This window comes from Corvus hawaiiensis, chromosome 2 (assembly GCF_020740725.1).
Source record: "Corvus hawaiiensis isolate bCorHaw1 chromosome 2, bCorHaw1.pri.cur, whole genome shotgun sequence".
NCBI lineage: Eukaryota > Metazoa > Chordata > Aves > Passeriformes > Corvidae > Corvus > Corvus hawaiiensis.
Window position 1 is genome coordinate 107,233,674 of NC_063214.1, and position 25,486 is coordinate 107,259,159.

Consider the following 25,486-nt stretch of genomic DNA (forward strand, 5'->3'; position numbering starts at 1 on the left):
ACAGATGACAGCTCAAAAGCCTGAATTCTCATGCAATTCTAATTAGTAAAATTCCCTCAAATAATCAGCAGTGACAGTTTCACTCCATGTTTTTATGGAAAGCAGGGGGGAAAAAAGGTTCAGATTTGTAATATTTAAACATTATAAATCTCCCATTCAGTTAGTGTCACAGAACAGCAATTACAAGACAAGACTTAAAACAGCTGAAGGGAAATTACACAAAGCAAGGTAGGGGCTCACTTTGCCATACGTTCTGTGAACAAAGCATTGCTACCTGAGGTGAAGGTGCCAATTAGACCAGTAAAAAAAGTAGTTCACTTTTAAAACCAGATTTTCTTTCAAGACAGAAATTCTATTTGTACTGTATTATTGTTCCTACACCCCCCCAATATATAAACCCAATGTTTTTCTGAGAGTATAAAAATTTGGTCCTTCTCTCATGTACAGATTAAAAAAGTGAGGCTAAGAGATTTAGCAACTTACCCTAAAGCCATGTGAGCATTCCATAGGAGAAGTAATGGAAACCTATCTCCTGAGTTCTAGCCTGGAGTTTTAACTATAAAATTAACCTTCTTTAATACAGTAAGCTATTATCATGATAGTTTTGACAACTGGCAAAGGAAGAGGAAAAGATTAGCAATTTTTCAAAACAGCTTACTGCCAAGGATTATAAAAATTTATGTCCTTATGTCTCAATTGAACAACAGAGCCATACAAAAGCATAACTGTCTGTAATACATTTCACCTCTTCCTATCTGTGTTTGGGTCACTTCTGGTTATGAGGTAGCTGTGAGATACTAACTGATATGCTGCTATGATACAAAATCAGTTATAAGTCGTTATTTTGCTACCTAAAAAGCAACACCACACTTGGAAACTTCAGCATCCATACTGGCAAGACATGACACTGCAGCTTGCAGTTTTCTAGATTTCAGTTTCTGTTACCAATATAATAAAAGAAATTAAAAGTCTCTGTCTTCTGTAAAAAATTCTTAGCCTACCTTACACAGGACTGCAAGGCGAAATGGAGGCTTCCAAGCAATGTAAGACAAAAATGGAGGAAAGAAAAACCATTTATCTCCCAGTGACTTCCCCAGGCAGCACTGTAGCACCTTCAATCCCTCAGTCCTTCACCCCCACTCCCAGTCTCCCACATTTTCAAGAGGTAGGCAAGCCAGCCTCTACAGAACCAACCACTGAAAATACCATTTAAGATCCATCAAAACCCATTGCTAACCAAATTAACACACATCACTTCCAAAAACCCCAACTTCTAATACCTAAGCTGGGGCGGGGGTTATGCAGGACTTGGGGGGTACAAGCAACACAAAAGAAAGTCTTCTGGAAGATCTTTCAGTTAGTCCCCAAAACCAAGAACTGTGAAAAGCCGGCTTCTAGTCTCACCCTTCCAAAAGTGTTGCCACTGCAACCACATCAGGAAAAAACCCAAACCAGACAAACTCCAGCAAAAAAACCCCTGTATTTTGTTGATAATCTGGAAGGAAAGAAGACAAGGAGGAAAGCAAGTAAATAACTCAAACTATCAAAACAGCATAAACTTGAATTACCTAAAGTGATCTTAGATGTGCTGATGATGAATCTGTCAATAAGTCTGGCAAAGCCCAACCCTACACACTGGTACAAATATAACAACCTGACTTTTCACCCCATCGTTACTGCTTCTGCCCTGGTTTTGCCATTATTTTTCCTCAACAGCATAAGCAGGATGAAAGGTGGGCCCAAAATGAGACAACAGAATACAACAAGCTTCCAGGGAAGAAAAAAAGACATACACAGCATGGATAGCACAAGGCCACAATTTGTTTTGTCTCAGCATCTGAATGACAGCACTGATACTCTGGACAGAGCTTATCCCTATTAACACAGATTTGGAAAATATCCACTCAATCCCATCCACTAGTAGGGACCACAACCACTTGCTGTGGCTTGGCACAAGTAAGCTAGTAACTCTTTACTGCTTAGTCCCCACAGGAGCAGGGTCTTCTACTACTCAAGCTGCAGGTAGGAGGTCTGCACAGTAGTACAACTTTCTGTTTAGAGTATACTGAAATAACTGCAGTGTCCATAAGACCTGAATAAGAGCAAATAAAAAAAATTTCCATGTAACCATCAAAAATACATGTGTTGGAGTACTTCCAATTTACAAGAAAATTACAATTACCTTATAAATAAACATGGTAAGATGACGAGGAATCCACACTTAAAATAAGGTCACATCTTTGGGAAAGGCAAAACCTTTATTTTTTCTTAAGTGATTACTGCCCTGTAGCAGCACTATCCAAGCCTTGCTGCAAGATGTCAAGAAACATTAATGCCAAATAAAAAAAGCTTAACATTTGAGAGAATGTGGCAAATCAGATTTTAGCCTGCAGCACTGAGGAGTTTTTCATGTACAATTCTGAAGACAGCATAAATCTGCTTACTGTATGTGCCTGATTTAACTACTGTGATCTGCTTGTGACGAGAAGCTGGCTGCACTGACAGAAAAATAAAACCTCCAGGAGTATGAAATTCTAGCACTTAACTTTTTTTTTTCTTTAATGAAACTTAATTACCATGCTTATCTGATTTTTTTTTGGCTACTCTAAATGACACAGAGTCTTCACAGATCTAACTGTAGCGCTGTCTAAAGTTTCAACACTTCTTTTGTTTCATCTGCAAACAGAGCAGTACTTAGGTTTGTACTGATGTTGCACATTTGTGTACAACTCAGCTGAAAACAGAGCTATTTTCACAGAATTTCATCAGCAACAGAGAAGAACATCTCCAGTATATAGCTTGGTAAAATCTGCACAAAGTAAATATTGAGAACATGACTGAAAATTAAATAGAACTTAGAAATCATAAAATAGACAAATAAGATACTTTTAAATCTCTGCTTGAGCCTGTACTACTCTTATTGCTGCAGACAGTTTTAGAAGGAGACCTTTAACATCAACACGCTGATTAGCGTAATGAAAGAAGATTGCCCTCACTGACAATAAATGCACTAAATCAGGAGAAAAGCAATGAGGGGACACAGGGAAGAGGGGGAGACAGATGAGAGGAAAAAAAGGAATATGACTAAGGATAAAAGCTACAGTGTATTATGTTTTTGGGTTTGGTTTTTTTTAATTACTTAACCATTTTCCCTTGGCCTCCCAAATTTTTAGAGCACAGAGAGCAGTTCCACCTTTTCGAGTTCTTTGCATCACCTTTATCCTTCAAAAATCCAGCTTCATAAAACTGTGGGAATCATGGATATATAGAAACTGATCCCTCTTTCTCCAGATCCTGTTCACATCTAAATGATAGCTACTACTTAATACTGAAATCAATCTTTGCAGGTGAAACTACTTATCATTTCCCACATGGCTTGTCCCCAGTCATTCTTTTGTTTTCTCTCTTTTATGGAAAAGGTTTTACTTCTATTATAAATAAAAAGGTGGGTTGCCTAAGTAACTGCAATTTAGATGTAATAATTAAACAGTAAAATGAATTTATACAGAAACAGCAAATAGAAATTGTTCTATCTCCAGTCACCTGCTGCCTACTTCAATCATAACCCTCAGATAAAACGAGCTATAGAGCAATACAAGAATATCAATAATATTCTTGGGCATAGTAACAGCTTTCTATTATTCAACTGAGTAAAGTAAAAATTACAGTCTGTTGTGATTAAATAGGAAAGTACAACACATTTGGCCTAGAAAAAGAGTGAATAAAAAACATGCAGAAGATATAAAACTTTAAAAGCCTTCTTAATGTATATCAAAAGCAGAAGTTACGTGGACCCAAGAGATGACCGAATTTCAGAATGAGCAAATGCAGAAGATAACACTAAAGCAACAAGACTGATTTTTTTTGCATTCATACTCACTCCAAGGAAGCACCTAAGATTAGTAGAAGTCCAAAAATCCCAAATGCCAGTTAATGAAAAATCATGGAAGGAACAGAAGACATAATAGCAGGCACCACTACGTCACTAACTTTCAATATATTGCGCACTTCTGGATCCAGTGGCTCAAAAATGCCCTAAGTGAAAAGGAAACAGTACAGAAGAACAAGGATGACCACAGGAATAAAACTGACCCCTGAACAACAAAACCAAACTCTTCCTGTAAAAGTACTGGAAGTACAAGAAGCTGTTTCAGTACAAGAAACCAAGGACAACAAATGAAACTATCAGCAAGGAAAAGGAATATCTTCTTTTCTACCAAAAATACACTCAAGTAGAGAACACCTTGTGTAGTAGGTGCTAAAAAGGATGTTGCAGGTGCTAAAAGTTCAGATGGCTCCAATATATAATAGAACAGGTTAGATCAAGTTCCTCCCCTTTTATGCTGAGTACCTGAGAAGGTACTCAGCATAAAAGCATTATTCTGGGCTTGGAAGGTGCTGGGCTGGAGATGGACAGATACTAGGAATACTTCTGCAAACCTGTCTCCTGTGTCTTATACTCTTCTTCAGACATCTGCTTTCAGCCAGGGCTGTAGAGAGCCTTCAAGAGCAGATGGTCCTTCAGAGTGGTCCAGCATAGACATTACCATGTCAACCTCTTTCATTAGGTACTTTTCACAACACTGTTTATGGATAACAACTCATCTCTAAAAGCATCTAAATGACCAAGAGACACAGAGAAAACAATCTATGCATTCTTAAAATATTAGCCTTGAGGCAGCAGGCCAAGCCAACATCAAGCACTGAAGTCAAACCATACATAACCAATTACTACTATAGGAGATATTTCTAATGACACAAACTACAATATTAGCACAGCTTCTGATAGTATAAATATTGAATGGTACATTTCATACCACTGTGCACATGTCCTGACATCCAGCCAAGTCCACTGAAGTCACATCTTCTGATAAGAACCAAAGACAAAACATAAACACAAAGATTAGGGCCTGAAGGCTATCAACAGTTGGTCCAAAACAACTTTTCACCTAACTTCTCTGTATTATCTTCTATCTTAGTTCATGAGCGGTCTAATACCAATGAGAGGTACAGAAGATACAGTTATAAAGAGTAAATATAACACGTAATCTGGTCTGAAAAAACTTCCCCACATCCTAGAAGCCTGTACTTAAACTGTTCTTAAACACCTCCCATAGCAGAGGTCCTACAATCTCTCTGGGCATCCTAAAAGGCTAAGAAAGTAGACAGTTGAAATAAAATCTTCCCTATTTTTCATACTGTCTCTCTAACTGCATGTCATCTCTCTTTCAAAAGGCTAAATTAGACCCCAAAACACATCTCATGGCAGGAAATTGTTGTCCTAGATGTGAATGAAATTTAAACCATCCTTTATCGCTTTTGTACTTAGATTGCAGGATATTGACTTTGCATGTTTACTAAAACTTGAGGCTTTTTTTCCCAGTCCTCTAAGTAGTGATTTAACACATTTAAATGATTTCAGGAAAGGTAGTTACAAAAATCAAGAATACTTTTCATATTCACTCTGGGATTCAAGCCACTCTCAGTCAATTATTTTCACTTTCTGTTGCAGAAATTCAAGGCAGAAAAACTGAAGTAACTAGCAGGAAAAAAGTCCAGACCAGAATAACACTTCAGTACTCCAAGCAGATCCCTGCAATGTAGTAATTGTCATATCTTCTCCCTTAACAGGAGTAGTCAATGTTAGTGTGATGTAATGAAGAATCCTGACAACATTATCGTATTTCTGAACTGAAACAACTTGATTATACTCTTCTTGAAGCTATTATTTACATCTTAATAAAGGATTGTCATTGCAGTTTTTTAATGGCTCAATAGTGATCAAATAACAGGAAAAAACCTAACCTGAGAGCAAAAAATATTTCATCCAGCTATGTAAATTCAGTGTGTATAACACATAAAAACAGTACATAAAAAATAACAACACAAAGCAAACTAGAAATAACAAATTATTTATGCCCAGAATGGGGAAAAATGAACACACAATTTCAATAAAACTGCAGTTAACTTTTGGCCCACTTTTAGAATCTGTAGGTTTCGGGGGTTCAGGGGGTTCAGTCGGGGTGACCGGACGTAGACGGTGACAGATGGAGACGAGAGATCTCTATAGGCAGGTCTTGGGACACAGCCGGTTTATTGTAAAGGGCGTGGGTATTGGGGCACTGCTCAGAGCTGGTAGACTCAGCTCTGAGCAGGCCCAAGAGAGCAAGAGAGTGAACGGGTGAGAGAAAGAGAGGGTGTAAGAGCGAGAGTGGAAGTAAGAGCAGGAGTAGAAGTGGAAGTGAGAGAATGGAAGTGAGAATGAGAATGAATAGAAGAGAGAGAGTCTCTGAAGTCCTGGTTACAATACAATAAATCATCTTCTGCACTGAATATTCTAATTGTCACTAACCAATCTAATACAAGATACAAATCCTATAGCATTTACATACAGCCTATAAGAGTTCTTATATTACCATAGAGTGTTACATCTTAACTTCTAAAAACTACTCTTTGGACCCCTTCTGCTGAGCTAGTAGGGTCTGCTCTGACCCTTGGACCTGTTTGCAAGCAGAGGGTATTGTTCCATCAAGAGGGGATTACTTCAGTCGGCCATACCATTGTTTTCTAGTTGTTCAGTAACTAAGACCTGGTATTTCAAAAGTGGCTTTCATTTCGATGTTGCCTGTAGTTTTCATATTCCCAAAATCTTTTGTCAGGCAATCATATTTCCAAGGCTTTCCTGTTTCATCTTCCCCAACAAGAATCAAAAATAAAAAACACTCCAGCCTGCACCTCTCTGCACTCAGTTTCTACTACATGTCCAAAATTCTCAGTTTTGACTACAAGTCTGTAAGAACCTTGCTTCAGGTTTTATTAATGCCTAAAGTGTTTTTGTTTCTCATTACAAAGCAGCAGTATCCTACCTGGATAGGTGTTTCAAGTCTGAATTTTGTTTATTACCTGAAGAACTGGATTGCATAACCAGCTTTACTTACTGTCAAGCAACTTTGACCTGTATCAAGCACTAATCAGGCAAGAAAAATTCTGGATGTCTTACCTCAAAATATTGCTGGCTTTCCAGCAGTGAAATTGGAGTAGACTAAACAATTTAATAATATTCCTTCCAGAAGATGAAATTGGACTCAGCAATCTAAACTGTCACAAAAATACATTTAAAAAATTCTATGCCACTTATTTACACAGCCCCTCTTGTGTATCACAGAATGGGTCAGGTTGCAAGGGACCTCCAGTGGGTCATCTGGTCCAACCTCCTGCTCAAGCAGGGTCATCCCAGAGCACAAGATTGTGTCCAGATGATTTTGGAATATCTCCAGTAGGGGAGACTCCACAACTTCTCTGGGCAATCTGTTCCAGTGCACAGTCACCCCCACAGTAAAGAAATAATTAACTTAACTGTAATAACACATCTCATTCATGACCTCTCAAGACAAGGTCAACCTTCTGAAGAAGCTGAGAAAGACACTTTAGAGATTGGGAGCACAGAAACATTAAGACTAAGGTCAGCGTGGCACCTATTAGATGACTTCTGATCGAAGGTACATTTTCCTCACATGACTTTGCCCTTCCCTCTCACTGCAGGTTTGTACCAGCAGATCATTTTGGACAGTACAGCTACACATGTAGTTACTCCTTTGCTGAAATCTGCCAAAATGGACTGAATTCGATTCCAGGTACTATGACCCCTGGCAGTAACTTCAGACAGGCAGGTGAGAGCAAGGATGAAGAGATACCCTTAACTAATTCCAGTTAGATTTTCCATACAGCTCTTGATCTGCTGCCAAAAGACAGAGAAAAACAATGGGGATGGAAAGGGCAGGAAACATTACTGATTTCTTGCCTTCTTGCTTCTGCTCCTTTCATACTTCCACTGAGAGTTCTGTGACACCAGTCACCTTGTCCCTTACTCACCTAACACCAGCTGTGAAAATTCTCACTGAGAAAAAATTATTCTGGTTAATAAAGAAATTAATTAAAATATGACTCCTCTTCTTCAAAATCTCTCTTCCTGACAAATTTTTATGGGATGAGAATAGAAAAGCTCAAACAGTTTGACAGAAAAGCCTTACACTACAGAATCCTGACAAGCAGACCCCAGAGTAGCAAAGGGATTACACTGAGGGATACCCCCCTTCATGCTATTTGCCTTCTTTCTAAGGTAGATAGTTGTTCATTATAAAGCACAGCGGCCATTAGTTAAAGAGATACTATCATCTGATCAACAAACATCCCTAAAGGCAAGAGGAAGACAAAGCATTCAGAATACACACATGCTAGACAGAATTTTGTGAGTATGACAGAAGAAACACTAAATACATAGTTTAGACCTACAATCATCACAGAAGCAAAGACTACTTTACTTAGCAGTTAAACATGAAGTGCTGCAGCAGCCAATATATTAGTATCACTAAACAGGAGCATGTATCTATCAATAACACAAACAGCAAATCTAGTTCCAAGATTTTTACAAGCACACAAAAATTAGAGATCATCAGAAGTCCTCCTAACAGCATTAAATAAAACACTTTCCTGGAGATACTATGAACAGGCAAAAATTGTTTCCCAGTGATTTCTATTAGCCTTAAGCTACATAAATAAAATTCAACAATATTTCATCCTCGTCTGCTACTCACAAATCAAATCTTCAGTCTTATCTGCATATAGCCAGCTGGATTTTAAAATTCTGCTGTAATTGAGGAGAAAAATAATTAAGCAATATTATTAGTCATCTTACCATTGTTCCCTGGTGGTTGTAATGTATCTCCTGTCAAGCTACACCATCCGACTGGGAAAATATCTCGAGAATCACACCTGCACCAATAGTCAAATGCTCCACTCCAGCCATCAAATGTAACAAAAACTTCATCTCCCTTAACATCTCCAATGGTTGCTGGGCAAATCAGGTATGGGTTCTTTCTATCTATAGCTTCAAGTTTCATTCCAACTTTAAAGCAGTTTGGCACAGGTTTTGGTGGTTCCTACAAAAATAAGCGTGGTAGAATATTTGTATTTCTATGACCTGTTAAAAAAGAAAAAACCAAACCAAAACAAAGTAACAGCCCTTTATTTTTCCTCAACATTCTTACTACTTATAGTCACTACTCTCAAAAAGTTATAGAACACATTCAAGGAAACTTACTTGTATTTCAAATTTGCGTTTGCTCCTCTGCACTACAAAAATCTTCATTCTATTCCCCCAAACATAGCTGGGATAATTAGCAAAATTCTCCATGACAGAAATACCCTGATAAAAGTATTTACATAAGCAGTAGGTTGCAACCAATACATTATGTCTGGGCAGCAAGACAGCCAAGACACTAAAATGAAATTATTACATGCTAATAAAGAAGAGGTGCAGAGCATGGATATTCCTGGGGACTGATAACTGTCTGGTAAAAGCTTTACCTCTCAATTAATCCATGAAAAATTCATTAGCATTGGACATTATTTATAGGCCTCTGTTAACTCAGTTGGCCTTAGACCAATTCCAAGTGGACAAAAGAAAAACAAAAATCAAGTGAATGTGACTGGCATAAGCGTACCTCCACAGCAGGAGCTGTGATCTGACAGAACACAAATTACCACCTCAGCCTTAAGAACCTTATTATCCAAGCCCATCTCAGATGTGCTGCAGGCTAGCACAGATAAGCATGGCTCATCATGCCTCAGAAAATTTATACTATCTTATCTAAAAAAAATTGTAATTATATGAAGTTAACACCAAGTGACGTGATTGCAGGCCTGAACCCAACTGTTTGATTTGCTGACATACTTGTCAGTATCACTCTCCGTACCCAAAAAGAAGACACTCAATATGATAGCAGAGTTTTATCACCTCAACAAAAAATTGAACCAACAAGTCATTTTAATACTACTGTTATTTTTATATAATTTTCCATATTTCACAGTAACTTACTCAAGAGTCATGTTTAAAAAACAGAATGGCTTTTTCTGCTATTTTCAACTACTTTCTCACTATATTTTAAATGACAAGTGTGTGCCCAATGAAAATGTTTAACAAAACCCTTCCAAGAACTACTGTATTCCAATGGCTCTCACTCCCCATTAATTTTTTTTACTCCTGTGCACATTCACATGAGTACAGTGCTGTTAAGAAATGTGGTATGTATTTTATCTAAAATCCATGAGACAAAAAATGAGCAAACACAATTTTCCTAAATAACACACCATACTTTGAAGACTCAGCTCAGGAAAAGAAATGGCCGTCTCTACAGACTAGAAGCAGATTCCTTTTTGTCTTGTTCCATAGCTTGTCAATCCAGTTGAAAGTCATTTTAAGTAATAGTCTTGCCTTCCCTGTCTGTGCTGCAGACAACAGGGTAATATCTTGGTGTTCACATTAAAAAATGTCACCATGGACCAATTGATAGGAAGTTGCTTACTAGAAATGCTTTTCTTCTTACCTTCTTAAAGAATGCTGCAGGTGCCATTTCAGCTCCATTTAGAGTTCTTAAGAGAAACATTGGCCAAGAGGATGCATTCATCTGGAACCCTGAGGACAAACAAAAAACCCAAACAAATGGCCCTACTTTCAGTTTGTAAAATACAATAGGAGGAAAAGGATACAGTCTGTTTCACTAATGTCTCATTCCCTTTATTTCAGACCTGGTCAGAATAGAAGTAGCTAAGAAGAAACTAACATGGTCACTGTAGGTGCAGAAAGCTGTGCTTCATTTCCATTCTGAGTGACTTGTCTGCAAAATCACTCATCATAACATCAAGTATTACAGATAAATTTCTAGGATTTAATGACATGCAAGTTCTAGTACAGAAGACTATTAGGTTGTCCCACACACTCCCTGGTCCAGTGGAACTTCCCTGGCACAAGCACCTAGCTTTCTTTTCAGGTTCTAGCTCATTTATTGAGAAGATACTTTTTTATTTTTGAGAATCTTGTTATTTTTTCACCAAACCACTGACAAAAACCAGCAATTGTTTTTTCTCCCTCCCTCATTAAAATAAATACATAAATAGCCATAATAACAAAGAATACCTAAGAGTGAACAAAAAGAAAAATTTAATAAATCATGTATCATATTGAAAAACATAAACCACAAGGTCTTTCTATTTTTCATTAACAAGTGAATAAAAATCAAAAACAACAATCAAATTTGTTTAGATGAACCACCTTATTCCAACAGAACAGAAGGTTTGGCTGAAAACATTATTTCAGATAATCTTCCCTCACTATCAACCACTTTCCAGTTACAAGATAAAACAAAATGAACAAAAAATTCTTTTGCTTTCTTTGCTTTCCAAATGAATGTTTTAAAGTAATGAGTAAGATAACAGACATAGTGGACATTTTTTCCTGCTTCTTTAGCAGTTAGATGTCTGGAACAGTTCTGCAGAGAAACAGACATAATACAGCAAATCGGAATTTTTTCCACAAAGCAAATAGTACCATAATCTGCCAAGAGCTCATGAGTTCCCTCATAACTGACCTTTAACAATTCTCTTAAAAATCTGTAACTAGAAAGGTGAAACATAGCTGCAATTCTTCATCAGTTAAATAATTTACTCATCTAAAATTTGATTATATGCTGTAGTGGTTCTTTAGCTCATAGCTTTAAGCTATCTTCAGCTGAATAAACAGTTTTCAAGCCAGAACTACCTATGCAACACCTAAATGAATGCAAAGCTCCTATTTGATAAACGGTGTCATAATTTGGGGACCACTGAGCAGATTGTCAGGCCCGGTTTCATACCAGAGTCTTTATAAAACCTGAACACGTTATTGAAACATGATATTCCCAACTAGATAGCCCAGAAAAGATACACAAGCAAGACAGAGGAATGACAACTAAACAACAGTTTCAATTAACTTCATTTGGCCTTTAGTTGTCCTGGTAAAACCAGAGAAAATGCTATCTGCAACGTAATTTGCTCAGAACATTAAGCTCTCAACAACAAAAAGCTCACCTATAGAAAACAGAGGATGGAACAGGAACACTTTGCTGCAATAATCACTTTCTCAAAACCCTTATGTAATATGCATAATTAAGCCCATGCAAAAATCAGGTAGGAGGGACTATTTTAAGCTAGTTATTATGATAGAAGTGGAACATTAGTATCCAGAAGGTTCCTTACTACTAAGGAAAAAAAAAAGCTGTTGGTTAAATGTCTAACAGGAGGTAATTATACACTCAATTATCTCCCAGCTTTGCCCAGGAACAGGATGCTGTAAAACTGCCAAAAAGGCTTTTTCAAAAATTTATCTAGGTATGCCAGAATGTTTGATTGCTGGAATTTAGCCTATCTCTAGAAAAATCTAGGGCAGGAGGGCCAAAAGAGTGGCACTCACATTCTCTTCTGAATAACCAGCAATTGTTCAGAGGGCAGGTAAACTTATATGCCCGGGCGCACAGAAATAGCTGCTTCTTAGGTGCTGCACTGCAGGCAGCCTGACCAAATAAGAATAAGAAACAGTATCTGAGGAGAAGGCATCAACCTTTCTGCTGATGGTCATGGAAAGTTTCTCCTCTTAACGAATCAAATGCCCCCATCACACATACCCGGAGCTGTTTTATTCATCACTCTGGTTTGGAGACACATTTTAAAAACTGTTGTGCTCCTGAAGCCATATTTTTAACACTGTACATGTGTGCAGCTGAAGGAGCTGGTATACTCTTCCATTTTTTATACTGGTATGACTTCATTCATTATACAAGGTTATATCAAGAACTTCAGAGAGGTTAAACTGAGAAACTTCTTGGAAAGAAAGAAAAAAAAAATAAACTTTTTCCATGATGTCAGGAATTCCCAGTGTTTTCATTCAAAACCTCTATATATCCAAAGGAGAGACGGGAAGAAAAGCCCTTCTGGGCTCAAACTGTATCTAAAGTAAGCAACATTTTTCTAGACTGGCACCCCAGTTGCATTGCTTTTCTTGTGTTTCTGAAGGAGCACAACAGCACAAAAATCTACTCTTATAACCTATGAGAAGCGTTTTAATGGTTATGTCAACTGTTCCTGTGTCTGTCTCTCTACAAGCAAATCAAGACTCATACTGTAGTGAAATGATACTTTTCACCTTTCAAACAAAAAAACTGAAAGTTGATTCCAAAGCAGGATGACAAGTTTTTTGAGAGGCTACTAAGAGGAAAGCATATCTATCCTCACTAAACCTCCAATAAGAATTCTCCGAGAATTACCAATAAAACCAAACCAGAATAGGTTCATAACCATAAGATGGAAAAGCTGCAGCAACCAACTTCTGTACACAGGTAATTTTCTATATTGAGAACATTATTTCTCACATCTTATAAAAATTACAGAAGATCACAAGATAACAGAGGAAAGAGTGTTCACATAAATTTTGGTCATTATTTTTCCTCTTTTTTAAAAGCAAAACTATGTGCAAATCATTGTGAAATCTTTAAATATTTTCATGTGTAGAAGTTTAAGCTATTGACAAATAGCTTACAAGAATGTAAGATCTACAAGAATGTAGATCTAAATATACAGGTGAATCACAGCAAAGAAAGGCGATGTCACATTTTACTACCTCTAGCAGTTTAGTCAGAGTCACCTCTGACCATTCACGAGGTAACAAGGAATTGCTTTGTAGAATTCCCTATTTATTAAACTTCCTCAATAAGACTAAACCCAAGCACTATTTCTCAGTTTGGGGAGGCATAATGTTGTCACTCATATTGCTCATGGAAGGCAAAAGAAGTTCTGCATGCTATTTCTAAGCATAAGAAAGCTATACCTTGTTCACGAGCATTCGTTGTGCTCACAAACCAACCATGACAAACTGATCTGACATTCCTGAACGTATGCTGATTTGAGGCAATGAGAATGTCACGAAGTCTAAGCCTGCAGTTTGCTAGAGCTCTGGAGTGCTGCTTTTTACTACCTCAGAGTAAAAATTCAGAGCAGAATGCTGCAACTCTGCACGAACCCACCTTATGCTGCCTGTCCCAGAACACAACCAATTTGCTCAGTGCCCAAGGAAACATCCTGAGTGCCCTGCAGGGGCCTGCCTCCAGCAGCCCTGCCGAGGCTTCCCAGGCCTGTAGCAGCCAGTGCCCTCTTGTAAGCTGCTCGGATGCACGGATGAGTAAACGGGCAAGCTGGCTTTCCCCAGCTCTTTCCAAGGGCTCCCAGCGGGAGCATGCATGGCATCATGCAACAAAACACTGTATACACACTCTTAAGGCAGGCTGTATGTGAGGGAACATTTACAGAATGGGCACATTTAATATTAAGGGCCTATTAAAAAAAAACAACAAAAAAACCTGCTCACTCTTTCGTCAGAAGAATGAAAAAATAAGGAAAAGCCACAATTCGCTTAGCCACAACTAGTTTACTTACCTCTTTTTCAATTAAACAATGGTTTGGAGAAATGTTAATACCACTGAAGTTGCCAAGACAAAAAGGTAAATTTGACTTCCTGAAAGCGATACCCCCCCCACACTTGTTCAGAAGCTTTGTTACTTACCAAGTGGAGGCTGGAGCATGCCCCCTTTCTTTTCACAGGTCCCGATGGGCTGTATGTCCGAGGAATCCACAAGCCTCCAGAAATCATTTTTATTGTCACTTCCATCCAGCCGCAACCTTAGCCTGGCACCAGTGATTCCAATTACTGTAGCTATACAAACTGAGGTAACATTGCGAGGATCGTGGGCTTCCAGTTTCATACCAACTTTGAAATCATTCGTAGGTGGAACTCTAGACTACAATAAAAGGTAAAGGACTTTTTCTTATTGTTGTAAATATTGCTAAATTTACCAGACAGTTCAATACACAGCTTTATTCCACCTAAACATACCATAAAAATGATAAATACAAAGAAGCTTTTAAACTTGGAGTGTTTAGCAGCAAGTCAGAAAAGGCAGATGGACAACCTACCAACTGCGTAAGCTTGACTGATTTCTAAAAATATGAGGATGCTAAGAAGGTAACAAGGTAATTTTTATGAAGATACAAACATAAAGATGGGGAGCAGTGAAGTGAATGGAATACAAGGATATTAGGAAACATGACATTCAACTCAAAAAAACCAAAACCAAAACACAAACCAACACACACATCCAAAAAAAAAAGAAAAATCCCAACCACAAGGTTTATTAGCTTTCAATTCAAAAGAAATAGCTATCCTCATTGTAATAATGTTTTGGAAATTTAAACAAAATTTGGACCCTACTGCCCTAGGCTCTACAAAAGCTCAAGTAAGAGTTTCTGCATCAAAAAAAGAGCTTACATTACAAAGAAAGAAGAGAGAAAAGGAGTTAGTGTTAGCATTTTAAAGAAAGAAAACAGTACTGAAGTAATATAAAACTTCTATGCTAAGACAAAACTGTAGCTTGTGCTTATTCATAGAGAACTGAATATAATCACAAACACACAATGAAATGTCAATTTAATTTAATTAGCACAAGGAAATGAAATGTGACAAATGCAATTTGGTCTTTGAGCAGAACTTTTTGTCACATGCTAAAGATGAACAAAAGAGTATTTTTTACTCATGTATCAACACACTGCAGACAGAGATTGACTGGATTGCAGTCTGATTATTTGCCTTCTGTGGTATTGCAGGCAATGACTTCACTAATGATGTTCAAAACTTTGTATTAACACTAACTGAAATGGAATGTCTCTCACTATTCTCTTTAGTTGTCTCCTCGTTTCCAGCCTAAATTTTATTAATGGAATTTTTGGCCAACAGTATCATTTAATTTATTTTTGCACTTTGGCAAATAAAACCAAAACCTACAGCTGACCCTTTCTCAGTACTCTTTCAACAATGTACATAAGTTAAGCAGCGAAATTTTTCTTAGGAGATGATGACTATTCTCCTATCACCCTGGAAACTCTCTTCTGCAACTCTTCAGTACAAAGTTGGTTTTGAATACAGACACCCAGAACTGTAAGCAGCCTTCCCCATGACATTTAAACCCAGTAGCTACCCCATCCAGACTAAAACAGTCTGACTTCTAATACAGGAGGCAGGTTAGAATACCCAAAACCATGCACATTCACACTCACAGGACTCCTATGTCCCCTTGTGCCTGCCTGACCAGGTCAAGTGGGGATCCCACAGCAGGCAGACGAGGTGCACCTACCTGTCTGCGGACACAGGAAAAGACTGAAGAAATCTGCTCCTGCAACAAGTGTTAGTGGTATTTTTTCTCCACCACATTTATATGTCTAAAATACATCTTGCTCTACTTGCTATATTTTGCAGGTGCACTATTTACAACACACCCTAGATCAACAGCAGGAGCCCTGGAGGAGCCTGAGCCCAAAAGCCAAGGAGACGAGCAAAACTCAGTGAGCATCTGCCAATGCTGCACTCAGACAGAAGGCTGGCTGAAAGGGGAGCCTGAGCATATTAAATTTAAAGGGCAATTCAATTTCAGGATATTGCTTCTCAGGCTGTTATTTTCTACAACCAGGGAAAGCAACTGAAATTGAGAAATTGAGGAGTTTGTTTCTTTGTTTGTGGAAAAGGTGAGCTTGTTTAAATACCAACAACTCAAGGAATTCTACTAAAAAGGTAACTCCTCCTTAAATAAAATAATAAAACCTTGCTCAGTAATAGCCTTGCTTTAAGTTCTGCTCAAACTACAAGGGACGGAGCTTTTACATTTTAAATTTTTAACTGCTTGGAAGAAAGTTTTAGGGCATTGAAATTTTAAGTAGTTATTGAAAACAAAGCAACAGATAAAATACCTTCTAAATTAAGACAAATCCTTTAATAAATTTCCATTAGCTGTCTGTGTCTGTGTCTTAATTTACGGTAGAGGCTTTAATTTATTGTTCCCCAAGTAATTTTTAATTACTACAAAATTTAAACTTTTAAAATTCCCACAGGTCACCAGTTCTGGGTATAATTGTCAAATTAAGTTTCTCTCTACTCTTTATTTTCTGGCTGGCCAGCACAGCGTATTTCTTTGCATTATACAGAGTAATAGTGACACGTACAATTCATGTGTAACCCAATGAAAGTCAAATGAGTCCTACACAAAGCAGAAGCACTTTAGGTTCTAAAATTTGCAAACATTATGTAGTGAGAGGATCTAGCTCTACACTAATCACCATTGCATATCACTTTCTACTTAAAGGTCGACTCTTCGAAAAACTGAAAATCTGCATATGTAAATTGTTTTGAATTTACTATGCACATAAATTAAAGTTCTTCTTTCCAACTCACACACTCCTTAAGCAATTCAGGTCACTTGGATTTATCTCAGTCAATGCATGTCACCTAAGCATCTCCCTTCAAGGCATTATCTGGTTGCTCAGTTCAGACTTGAGCATTTCTAGGGAAGAGGAAGATACAAGAAAGGCACATGGAAAGGCTTTTGAGCAGCTTTCTGCAGTAGTTACATTCCTTGGGAGCATATACTCTGCTCATGGTGGCTTATGGTCTGTGAGTATGGCATTTACCCAGAAAGAGCCAGGAATATGCTGCTGCCTGGCATTAACCTCAGAACGATCCAGGGACATCCTACCACTCTCTGTCTCTACCCAGGAGGAGTTTGAGGTGTCTGCCTTGTGAAAAACACATACTGTGAAATTAATTTCTGGAGCTCCACTCAGAGCTATGGACACCAGTGGTTTTAGCCACCTCTCATTGAAAGCAGTATGTGAGGGGCTCTTTGCCCTTTATCCTCATCTGCAAAGAGCAAGCCGAGATTCAAGATCTAGCATGAGGAAATGCTACCATCTGTGTTGCTCTCTCCTTATTCTCCATTCCTGCAACTGCTTCAGACTCACTGAGTGATGGTTCCTCTCCTTCTCAGACAATTCAATTTGTGCTGCTTCTTATTTGGCCCCCACTGGAGGCCAGTATCATTTACAGTACAATCAGACCACCAACAGGCCCTAGAAAACAATTTCTGAACATGCCCAAGCCACTAGACTAGACATGCACTGCTTGTCACACCTGTTACACTTCTATGAACCTGAACAATCCAATTCCTTAGCAACTATCTTCCTAACACAGTGAGGGCATACAGACCAAAATGAATCCTATTTAACTTTACGGAGACAAGATATACCTCAGCTTGGGAAAACAGAGAGAAAGATGCCTAAAGAGATCGACTCAGTCTCCAGAGGGCTGAATAACTGGAGGTCATTAGCTCACACAAGATGGTAGATTTAAACCTCATCTGCAAATACATACCAGACCATCAGGTGAGGGGGATCAAACTTGTAAGGTACAGTGTAATATAAAATAATACATTAAACACCTCCATTATAAATCCAGTATTTCCTCTGTTTTCCCATATATTCCCCTTGATTTTTTTTAACTTTAGTATCTTTTACTCCTAAGTAGAAAGCACTCTGTTCAGAAAGAGATAAAATTAAACATATTAGAGATCCAGGAAAAAAGCGGTGACTAAAGTCTACTACAGAAACATCTCACAGCTAGACAGAACTGAAAGAAATCTTTCAAAAATGGGGCAGAGGAATGACTCCTCTGACAATCAGCCAAATTTTTAATTCTCACTAAAACCATGGTACCACTAAGATTATTGAAAAAAGTAGAAAACATTTTTGAACTCTGACAAGGCTATCTGTTTTCATTAACTAGTCTTTTTTTTTTTTTTTAGAGGCAAATGGAGTTCAAAGATACAACTTTAATGAAACCCTCAAAATTTGGCTTGAGGCAGAAACCAAGAATGAAAAAACTTCCGTAGCTAGCAACTGCCAAAACTGTAAGCTACTGATAACTACAGATCAAAAGAAGTCAAATGGGAAGTCTGCAAGCAGTCTAAACGTGGAAGCTTTTCTAGGATCACCCTGTAACAGGCATACATACACACATACTTGCAAAATAGTAACTGTCATACCTGTCTGAAACAATGCAGAGGGGCAGCTACTGATTCAGTCTCTTTCAGATAATCATCCCAATTAAACTGTTCTGGAAGACACAAGGAAAAAAAAAGACCATATACACCATTTTTTAAAAGGGAACTTAAATTAAATGGGGAGTTGAGGAAAGAAAGGAAAACTATCTTGTAGAATACATTTTTTTCAAGAACAGAGTTATTCTCAAATGGAAACTCTTGCCTTTGAAACACATACAGATCTCGAAGGAGCTTCAAGAGTACTGTTAATTTGCAGGGGTGAACACATAATAGGCAAAAATAATATAAACCTTCCTTCAATTTTTTTTTTGTGGTCCCTATGCAAAATGATCCAAGTCAGAATATCTAGATTCAATTCTCTGCATAAGATCTCCCAAGCATCCTTATATAAATCACATTAGCTTTGCTAAATCTTAGTTCCCCTAACAGCAGGGTTGATATGATAACCTTATGAGTACTGAGATGATATACATTGAAAAACACAGACACATGGATTCTGTTGAAATATATGTTATGAATACTATCCTCAGGCCACTAGAAAGCAAAATGATTAGCATAGCCTTCCAACTGCATCTTTGTCTCTTTTTATCTGAAGTCACAAATAGGTTTCTTTTTGTAGAATATCATGTTAATATGGCATATATAGGTAAATATTATGGCAATGCTAAGTAACAAAATCATAGTATTTTTTCCAGTGTTAATAGTGGCACTGTTTATGTGTATGGGCAAGTGGATTCTGCATTTGATTTAATTAGTGTTACCAGTTTTGCATGAATGGAAAAATATGAAGTACCAACATCAAAGATATAAGCAAGCATTTTAATTATTTTAATAAAAAGTGTAAAAGAAAAACTACAATGGAACAGCTGATATTTTTGTTACTAAATTATCTAAGTGAGCTCTTTTGCTTATTTTTTCGTTTGGGCAGCTGGCATCTTTCTGATGTTCCTGAAGAATAAAGCACTGATGAACCCAAAATGATGCAGTGATGCCACCCAGTGGCTCAGCAACAGCCACTCACACGGCCTACAGCAAAATCCTTGGGGATGATGGAGAGCTCGCTCCGGGTGTGCCAGTAATTCTTCCAAAAACACCACTGGGTACAGACACTTAAACACATCTCTGCGGTTTTCAGGAGAGAGGAGAAGCAAAGAAACAATCAGAAAATGGCAGCATTTTCCAGCACTCGCACACAGCTTCTCTGAAGGATGTGTGGTGTCTCAAACCCAGAGACAGCCTGCAGTAGCACAGCATTCAGCTGACAATATCAAGTGCCTCAAGCAAAAGGGAACCATCCCCTTGGGCTACTGAGATCCTGGGTTTTGTTGAAACAGACTCAAAAGTGTACAAGTCATTTGTCCTTGGCACTGCAGAAGCCATGTGCTTGTTAGCTATGTGAGAAATTAGTAACAAGTCAGTAAAATCTTAAAAGCTGTTAATTTGGTGGTCTGGAGTATGTGTAGGCTGGTAACAAAGACACTTCTACACAACGTTTTGGAATTCTGCCCATTTTGAAATGAAAATTTTATTCACACATTTATATAGTAACACTGATTCTGTATTACTTACAAAAGGCAGGACACAGTAACTTAAGCATATATTAGATATTTGTATTTCAGGAAGGCAGAAATGGCTCTTCAGAGCTTTCTCCAGAAAGCGGCCTCCAGATTTGTAGCTCTTTTCATTAACAGGCCGAGGAGGGCTCAAAAATTAAATATTATGAACTGATAGCAAGATTTTGTCTCATAAAAATTCTTCTTAGAGTCTAACAATAAAGTTGCCACTTCAGTTGCCTTCTGATTTACAAAAAAAAAAAAAAAAAATTTTTTTTAAATCAGAGTTTACCTTAGTAAAGTACCTAATTCAACAAAACTAAAACTAGTCAAACTAAAACATTAGTTGTGTCCCAGCTGTCTCAGATCTAACATGATGTAAAAGCTGTAGTCATGCATCACAGCCTCATTGTGTTAAGGACTGTACAAATATAGATACTTCAGTGACATTGCATTTACCAGGAGAAACCCTCATTCATCTCCTCCAAAAAAATTATATAGTAACACAGTAATTTCCCAAATTATTTCAATTATAATAACAGGACAGTAAATTTGGTGGGATGACCAAAAATACACAGGGAAAGAAACAGTTGGTTGTTTTTTTTTTCAAGAGAACATTTACTAGAAAGACACATAAGGTAACACAAGCAGCCAGCTGCAGATAAAAGCCAAGATGAAAACAACATTGCCTAGCTCTTTGTTTTAAATCCTAGCTATCAAAAGCTCTTGCATCAAGCTGAAATGTCCTGGAGTTTAAATTAGAAGCTCTCCACCTGTGAAGATACACTGTATTAAATTAGAGCCAAGCTCTCAGAGATGGTGCTAATTATCATTTAATTACTGCAGTCACAGAAAGAGGAGACACATGTATGTGTGCAACATGTAAGATGCATCTCTAGAAAGATAATCACTTTGAAAAAGTATCTACACGAAAGCTTCTCTGTATTCTCAGTGTGCACAGGTAAAGAAGCAACTGTATTATACATATTTCTAATTCTAAAGACGCTGAAAATATTCAGCTTCTGACAACAAGAAATCCTGAAGAAAATTAGCTCACACTAAATAATTTAATGTGCATTTCTCTTCACACTCTGCAGGCTGAATTAAACAGCTTAAGAAAAGACCATTATGCAACAAGCACAACTTTATAACCCACCAGGAAAGTGAAAACTAGACAGAAAAAGAAAATTTTATGCTGAAGAACAAATCAGCATATACTGGAAATGGGAGGGAACAACGCAAAACCCACACCAGAAGGTAACTAGAGTCTTTTGTAAATGAAAAAAATATTAGTTTTTAACCAGCATAGGAATGAAGCTCTTAAACAGTGATTCAAAATAAGCAGCAATTGCAAAAAAGCCTGACTAATTTAAAAATGGAAGGACAGAGTTTATGTCACAGTTGCTTGCATTACTGGCCCTGACCCATGGGTCAATGACCCTTGATGCTCTCTGCAATGCTGTATCAATACCCTATCACTTCTTGTCAAACCTGCCAATCCCAAAGTAACTCAAGCAAAAAGGGACCCCAGGAGGTATCTAGTTCAGCCTCCTGCTCCTCCAGGGTTCCATCAGACTCAATGTGAAGATTTTCCCATCAAGGAGGAATTTCTTATGCTCCAGCCAGTATTTGTCACTTCTCCTTTCACTGCAGCTCTGAGAGGAGCTCCGTCCCCTTTTCATCTGCCTGTCAGGTAACTGAAGACATCATGACCATCTCCCATAAGCTTTCTCTTCTTCTGGCTGAAAAGGAAACATTTCTTCTGGTTTCAGTACCAGTTTTTCTGCTTACATCTTGCATTTCGGCTCCTTCATTTCCTTGCTGGACTTCCAGCCAGCCTGCTCCAGTACAGCAGTGCCTTCCTTGTACTGTGCAGCTCAAAGCTAAACACAGTTCTCCAGATGGAGCCTCCCAAATTCCCCAAAGCAGTGAACCCCTCCCCTCCGGCCTGCTGCCCGCAGTCCTGCCCACAGGATCCCCATGCAGTTGACGTCTTCCGCCACAAGAGCACGCTGCTGGTCCACACTCAGCTGCTGCCTGCCGGGCTCCAGGGCCTTTCCTGCCGAATTCCTTTCCAGGCAGCCAGCGTCCCGCTTGGGCTGCTGCAGGGCTCCGGTCTGCCCGGGGGCGGGAAGGGCTCTCCATTCGCCACTGAGTCTCACCAGTGTCCTGCCACTCCATTCCCCCAGCACTGGCAAGTCCATCTGAAGGGCAGTCCTGACTTCCAACCTACTGGCTACTCCTCCCCAGTAGATGCTGCCCACAAACTGGTTTGGCAGCGTGTTCTGTCCAATTGTCCTCATCTGACAATAAGGCATAAAACAGCATCAGCCCTAGTACTGACCTCTAAGAAATGCCACTAGCTACCATCTGCCAGGTGGACCTTGCACTGCCTGACAAGCCAGTTGATTTTTCATCTACCTATCCAAACCATACCTCACCAGTGTGGCTGAAAGGACCCTACAGAAACAGTACAGAAAGCCTTGCTAAAGCAGACATGAACAAAATCCACTGCTCTCCTCTGTTTACAGAAGAACTTACGACAAAAGGCAATCAGTCATGCACGGTTCACACTTGGCAAATCCACCTCCACTGTTCCTAACCTCATCTTTGTCCTTTATTTGCTTGGAAATGATTTCTAGAAAGATTTTCTCCATAGTCTTCCTGAAGACTTAGATCAGGCAGGCCAGCCTGTAATTCCCCGGGTGCTCCTGTCTTGTCCTTCTTGACAGTGCACACTATTTGACCTTTTCCAGTCATTGTGAAGCCTCCTCAATCACTATAAGTTCTCCAAAAGGAGCAAGAAGCCTCATAGTGACATCAGTCCCCTACCTCAGCACCCCTGGAGGCACCACATCTTCTGCCATTAATAAGTGAATGCCGAGTTTGTTGAAGTGCTCCCCATCTTCTTTCACCATACATAATTCTCCAGTTAAGTGCAAGTCAAAAGTTTTACAAAGTTTTAACTGAAGATTTAAAATATGAATTGTCACTTGCAGATTGGTAGAATTTAAGGTCCTGGTTTATCTGACTTAATATAATACAGTATCACTGTAGCCTAAACACAGTTTGGGCAGATGGAGCACGTCTTGTCTTCTCAGATCACCCCTAGGTTCCCTTGGCACCCATCTGAGACTTTGGACATGGAGATGGATCATTTCTAGTCTTCATCCCACAATCTCTCTCCTTCAAATATGAGACTTCCTTTTAATTTTTGTTCACACACTCTTGCAGATACAGTCATTTAAGTGTAAGGTATTTCATACTCCGCTTTATACCTTGTACCTCTTTCTCTATGTTGAGATCCTTCAATTAGAAATTTTCTTCTCCTCACATCTTTCTCTACTCACTTTAGTCTATTTTTTTAACCCATTCTTCTCACACCTCTGTATCTCCTCTCCAACTTTTCCTGTCACACATTCCCCTGGAAACTCTGCAAACTTCCTAGTTGCTAGCCCAAAACACTGTATGGCATCTTTCTTCATCTAGCATCAAGAGGCTCTTTCTGCTCCTCTGCCACCAACAAGCAACAACACAGGATAAAAATTATCTCATCTGTAGAAAACCAGAGATCTTGCAAGCAACTCCTCTCCGTTTGAGATTTCATGAGGAAGTTCAGTGCCCAGACACTAGGTTAACAGCACAGACCAAGTGGAAGAACACAGATGACAGAATAAGGCTTGCATGCTTAGCACTGCTTCTCCACAAAGCTTTTTCAACACCTTGCTCTCAACTGCAGTAGGAGGCAGGGACATTTTCCAGTGACTCATGAAATATGGTTATCTTATCCACACATGAAAAGCACTTTGCTGGTGGGGGGGATGTCTTATAGCACTCCGTCTGTCATGTCAGACAACATTATTTAAAACAGACACGCTGAGTCCAGTTTGACTGGAGCTCCTTTTACACCACAGAAGATGGAAAAAGAGACAAGTACACTTCCTTTTCTGGCTCAAAGTAACAGGGACAAATATCAAAGATGACAGGTTGCCCACAGAGGTTGTGGAGTCTCCTTCTGTGGAGATATTCATAAGTTTTCGGGACACAATCCTGAGTTACATGCTCTAGGGGATCCTGCTTGAACAGGAGCTTGGACTAAAATGACCTCCAGTGGTTCCTTCCAACCTTACCCATTCTGTGATTGCCAGAATCCAAATAAATGAAAAAATTAGCTCTGGTAAATAGAATAGCAGAAGGCTGTAATATGGCTGGTATTGTATCTTTTATGCAAAGTCATTACCTCAACTACCCAGCTACTCTGTCAGTACCCCAGCATGTTTGATCAGTGACTATGCTACTTGTCTCCTCTGGTACCTAAGAAGAACCAGACCATTTATCAGGAGTCAGAAGGCACAGAAAAGTGAGCAGAGTGAGAATTTAAATAATTCAGTGTCATTTTCTCAAGAACTCCTGATGAGATTTTGTACTTTAATCAATACTGCCCATGACATTTCTTACTATCCCAAATTCAAGCAAATAATATGAACATGCAAAGGGTATCTAAGGATGTTGCTGTTGTCTCACTGCAGCCCACAGAAGCTATCCTGACAGCAATCTCATGTATACACTGCCTTATGGCACCTGCAGAGGATAGTAGAGGCTAAGTTAGCTAAGAATGTGGATAATTTCTGGTAAGTGTGCACTTTCCTCAGTTTACTGAAAAACACAAATTCGGTTCTCAAATCAATTATTTGAAGTAAAATTAGAATCACATGTAATTTAATCCAGCTAGCAATCCTAAAAACTCAAGACTATTAAACTGAAAATCCTTCTCTTCACGAGGAAACACATTAAGGAAATAGAAGATAATTGCAGCAGAAAAGGCATGAAACTGAGAAATACATGATGAGAAGAACAGACATCAGTAATGGTCTAAAAATAATAATCTTTACACAGCATCTTTGGTTATACATACAAAGAGTACTTATCTCGGCTAGTAAAACTAGCAGGTTCAACTCAAGCAGTTACTACCATCACTTTCTATACCAAAACATACTTTCCTAAGTTAGACAAAAGCAAAGGTGTGTTTTTAACTACCCACCAGTAATAACCCAAGAGATTCCAACAAGACAAAAAACACTCAGAAAACAGTAAAATCCATACACACACTTTTTCTTTTAGAGTACC

General features: G+C 38.5%; 1 protein-coding gene across 5 annotated transcripts in view; it reads right to left on the reverse strand.

The window, feature by feature from the left end:
* The window catches only part of SCML2 (Scm polycomb group protein like 2), a 75,970-nt gene that overhangs the window by 30,688 nt on the left and 19,796 nt on the right, over positions 1 to 25,486 (reverse strand). For 3 of the 5 annotated variants that reach the window (XM_048287118.1, XM_048287111.1, XM_048287101.1), the window contains 4 exons: positions 18,789 to 18,859; positions 14,429 to 14,663; positions 10,386 to 10,474; positions 8,696 to 8,939 (listed from right to left, as the gene is read on the reverse strand). In XM_048287118.1, the coding sequence (XP_048143075.1) occupies positions 8,696 to 8,939; positions 10,386 to 10,474; positions 14,429 to 14,663; positions 18,789 to 18,859 (639 nt within the window). The remainder of the gene's footprint in view (positions 1 to 8,695; positions 8,940 to 10,385; positions 10,475 to 14,428; positions 14,664 to 18,788; positions 18,860 to 25,486) is intronic. The other 2 variants (XM_048287134.1, XM_048287125.1) reach the window with 1 other exon arrangement.